The sequence below is a fragment of the Pteropus medius genome, unplaced genomic scaffold (genome assembly GCF_902729225.1).
Source record: "Pteropus medius unplaced genomic scaffold, Ma_sr-lr_union100, whole genome shotgun sequence".
Lineage (NCBI taxonomy): Eukaryota > Metazoa > Chordata > Mammalia > Chiroptera > Pteropodidae > Pteropus > Pteropus medius.
Window position 1 is genome coordinate 8,504 of NW_024349563.1, and position 3,448 is coordinate 11,951.

At 61.8% G+C, this 3,448-nt stretch overlaps 1 protein-coding gene and 1 non-coding gene across 2 annotated transcripts in view; both read left to right on the top strand.

Annotated features, from left to right (window-relative positions):
- Positions 1-2,127, top strand: part of NOP53 (NOP53 ribosome biogenesis factor) — a 9,210-nt gene extending 7,083 nt beyond the window's left edge. The window contains exons 8-12 of the mRNA XM_039882882.1: positions 1-186; positions 617-792; positions 956-1,022; positions 1,618-1,694; positions 1,771-2,127. The exon at positions 1-186 is cut by the window's left edge and continues 24 nt beyond it. Coding sequence (XP_039738816.1) covers positions 1-186; positions 617-792; positions 956-1,022; positions 1,618-1,694; positions 1,771-1,831 — 567 coding nt within the window. The 3' untranslated portion in view covers positions 1,832-2,127. The remainder of the gene's footprint in view (positions 187-616; positions 793-955; positions 1,023-1,617; positions 1,695-1,770) is intronic.
- Positions 1,062-1,170, top strand: LOC120618844 (small nucleolar RNA SNORD23). Its single transcript, XR_005657315.1, has one exon. It is a non-coding gene; the product is annotated as a small nucleolar RNA SNORD23 (small nucleolar RNA).
- Positions 2,128-3,448: the final 1,321 nt, after the last annotated feature.

Genomic DNA, 3,448 nt, shown 5'->3' on the forward strand with positions numbered 1-3,448 from the left:
CAGGGGCTGCTGGAGGAGTCAGATGAGGAGGATAAGGACGGGGAGCCGGGCAGGGCCCAGGACAGGGGGCCCGAGGCCAGAGACCAGAACGGAGGAGCCGAGGCACCAGCCACGCCTGCCCGCCTGGCCGCTGTGGACAAGAAGACGGAGCAGCAGCGGCGGCGGGAGAAGGCCGCCCGGATGCTGGTGAGCCCTGTGGGCTCGGGGCTGCTCTCCCTGCTCCCGCAGCCTGCTTTCTTCTTTCTCCAGCCTGCTTTCTGTCATCCCTGCCACCTGCTTTTGTATGCCCTTTGGAATCTGCAGGTGGCCTGCCAGCTGACTTTCCCAGCGCCCTCCAGGCGCCGTTCTGGGGTCAGGGGCTACGGTGGGGCACACGATAGTCCTGCTGTTCTGGGGCTTGCTTGGGGGTGGGATGCCGGGGCCGCTGACGAGCAGACGTGTGAGGAAGGTCGTGGAAAACCATGGCTGGGGAGAAACGAGCAGCTGCCCCGATGTGACGTGAGGGGATCAGGGAGCCGGGACTGGCCCTGGAGAGGGTGTGGGAGGGGCCCTGGGCGGAGGGCGGTCCCCGTGGGGCCGGATGGTGCTGGCTGAGCCCGACCCCGCCGTCCCGCAGCGCGTAGAGCAGGCCGTGGTGCGGGCCGCCCAGCTGCGGCGCCAGGAGCTCTTCAGACTGCGCGGGATCAAGGCCCAGGTGGCTCAGCGGCTGGCGGAGCTGGCGCGGCGGCGGGAGCGACGGCGGGCGCGGCGGCTGGCGGAGGCGGACAAGCCCCGCAGGCTGGGGCGGCTCAAGTGAGGCCTGGACGGGGGCGGGGCCCGATTCCCTATCCCGGTGCCTTCCTGCCTGTGCCTGGCCGGGTCCCAGACTCCTGTTCCCAAAAGCCCCGCCCCCCCCAGGGGCCCTTGCGCTCTGCCTTCGGCCAGGCCGACCCGAACGCCTGCCTGTCTTCCCCAGGTATCAGGCCCCCGACATCGACGTGCAGCTCAGCTCCGAGCTGCCGGACTCGCTCAGGACCCTAAAGGTACTTGCCACCCACGGCAACGTGCTGTGGGGAGCCCTGTGCCCAATGATGACACCCATCCTTGCTCCCCGTGCCCCTCAGGGGCTGTGGGCGACACCATGGCTGCCCCAGGCTGGGCCGGTTGGGCTGCTGCCGGGGGCTGAGGGCACGGGGTCCCAGGGCGCAGATCCCCAGGGCCAAGGGGCTGGGTGATGTGAAGCTTGAAGCTGTGACCCTCAGAAGGCCTTGCGTCTCAGCCAGGTCATCATGGCTCCTGGTCTCCCGTCCTGTTCTAGAGCCTGTTCTAGAGCTAAGAATAGATCTTGTTTCTTCTCCACTCGGAACCTTTTGGGGTTCCAGCACCCCCTCCCCCACTCCCAACCCTGGCTTCTGCCGCACTGCTCTCTGCCCCGCCCGGCCTTGCCCACTCTGTCACCAGGCTCCTTCCTATGGCTTCTCGAAACCCAGCTGAGACGCAGGCCCTGGGTTGGCACCCCTCACCCACGAGTGCAGGGCCAGTGGGGTTTTTGCTGGTGGGGAGATCGCAGGGGGCCGAGTCCCGGTGAACCCACGGCCTGCTGAAACCCCTCCTGTGTCCCCCTCCTGTGCCCCGCAGCCCGAAGGCAACATCCTCCGTGACCGTTTCAAGAGCTTCCAGAGGAGGAACATGATTGAGCCCCGGGAGAGAGCCAGGTGAGGCCGGGCTGCCGTGGGAGGTGGGGCCTGCGCCGCGGGCGCGCTGGGCACTGACCGCTCGCCTTTCCTCCAGGTTCAAGCGCAAGTACAAAGTGAAGCTCGTGGAGAAGCGGGCGTTCCGGGAGATCCAGTGAGCGGCGCCCCCTTTTCCCGCCCGCTGGTGTCCACTGCGTCCCTGGGCCCATCCCAGGCCTGGTGACCGGCATTGCTTGGGTGAGGGTCAGCCCACCAGATGCCCCTGAACCCAGAGTTGGGATGAGGGGTCCCCAAATGAAAATGGAAGGGCCCAAGCCAAAGGAGGATGTCAAGTGGGCGAGAATGTGGGACCCCACTCCCCTCATCCACCGTCAGCCCCTCCCTCTGTCCCCAGGTCGTAGTTGCCCCTGGATGCCAGAGCCCCGACCCCTCAATAAAGCACCTTCTTACTGGCGCCTGGGCCTGGTGTGTGATTCGTCACGTGTTGTGGGCAGCTCTCTGTCTCTGGTGGGAACCCAGGTGTGGCAGAGGGCCGCCCCACAGAGGCAGGGTGGGCAGCTGTCCCCGGAATGTGGAAGGGGACCAGTTGGGCTGGTTGGGGGAGGGGCGGGGAGAGGAAGTGAGGTCCATGCTGGGTCTCTCTTGGGATAGTCACTGCTTTTGGCCCCAGGTGACAGGTCTCGATGACAGCACTGTCACATCGGCGGTGGCAGCGGCTAATGTTGGCTGAGCGCCTCCTATACTTGCAGACCGTTACTTGGCCCTCACGGCTGGAGTTTACCCCATTTTAAAGGCGAGGAGACAAGCGCGTCAGGGGGGTGACTGTCTCCCCCTCCCCCACACCCATTTACTGTCTTGAATCCTTAATTCTGCAAGTAATAAAGGGCTGTCCTCGTTAGAAGTTATCGATACGGTGCATAAAGATACCAAAAACCACGACTGTCACCCTTGATTTTCGCCCTCCACACCCGCGCCCCTCCGCAGAGGTGGCTGTCACCGCAGGCTGGGGTGAAGGGTACCGTAACGTACTGCGTGATTCTATTAAATTGCTCACACGTGCGTGTGAAAACAGAATCGTTCCGACTTTTCCGTGTCCTGGATCGAAGGCGCCACGTGGTTTCTGACGTGCGTCTCGGTGCGTCTCAGGGGACTTCCGGTGTGCGCGGCGCTTCCTGGTCCTTTTTCACAGCTTCCACTATCCCGGCACCGGGATCCTTCATCCAGGCCCACGCTGCGCCTCCTGGTGGCGCTGGAGTGAATAGCTGTGCACATGTCGTTTCACGTGTCTATAGGACAAGAACCTAGAAGTGAATCTCTGGGCTAAAGGAACAGTGTCTCTGAGGGGTCATTTGATGGATTCAGGCAAATCGCCTTCCGTGCGGGCCGTGCCAATTTCTCTTTCCCAACAGTGTAGGAGCCCACTCATTTGCCCAGGGCTTCCATACTGGGTGATCTCTCTGCGTTTGCTTATTGTTTCTGGTTGCCAGTGAGGTCGAGCTCGTGGTCACTGGCAGTTTCTTCCTCTTTGCGGGTTCCAACCTTTGGACCATTTTCCTCCTGAGCCGTGTGGGATTTTCTTGTTTATTTGTAGCAGCTCTTTATTTGTTATGGACCTGAAGTCCATCATACATGTTAACAAACATTTCTCTCAAGCTAGTCCTTTTGATTTTGTAGAGGATATATTTTGTCAGAAGTAGTATTTGGTGTTTCTAATTCTGTTGGTCTTTCTGTGTTTTCTATTGCAGCTTTGGGAAGGTTTTTTCAGGACAAGATGT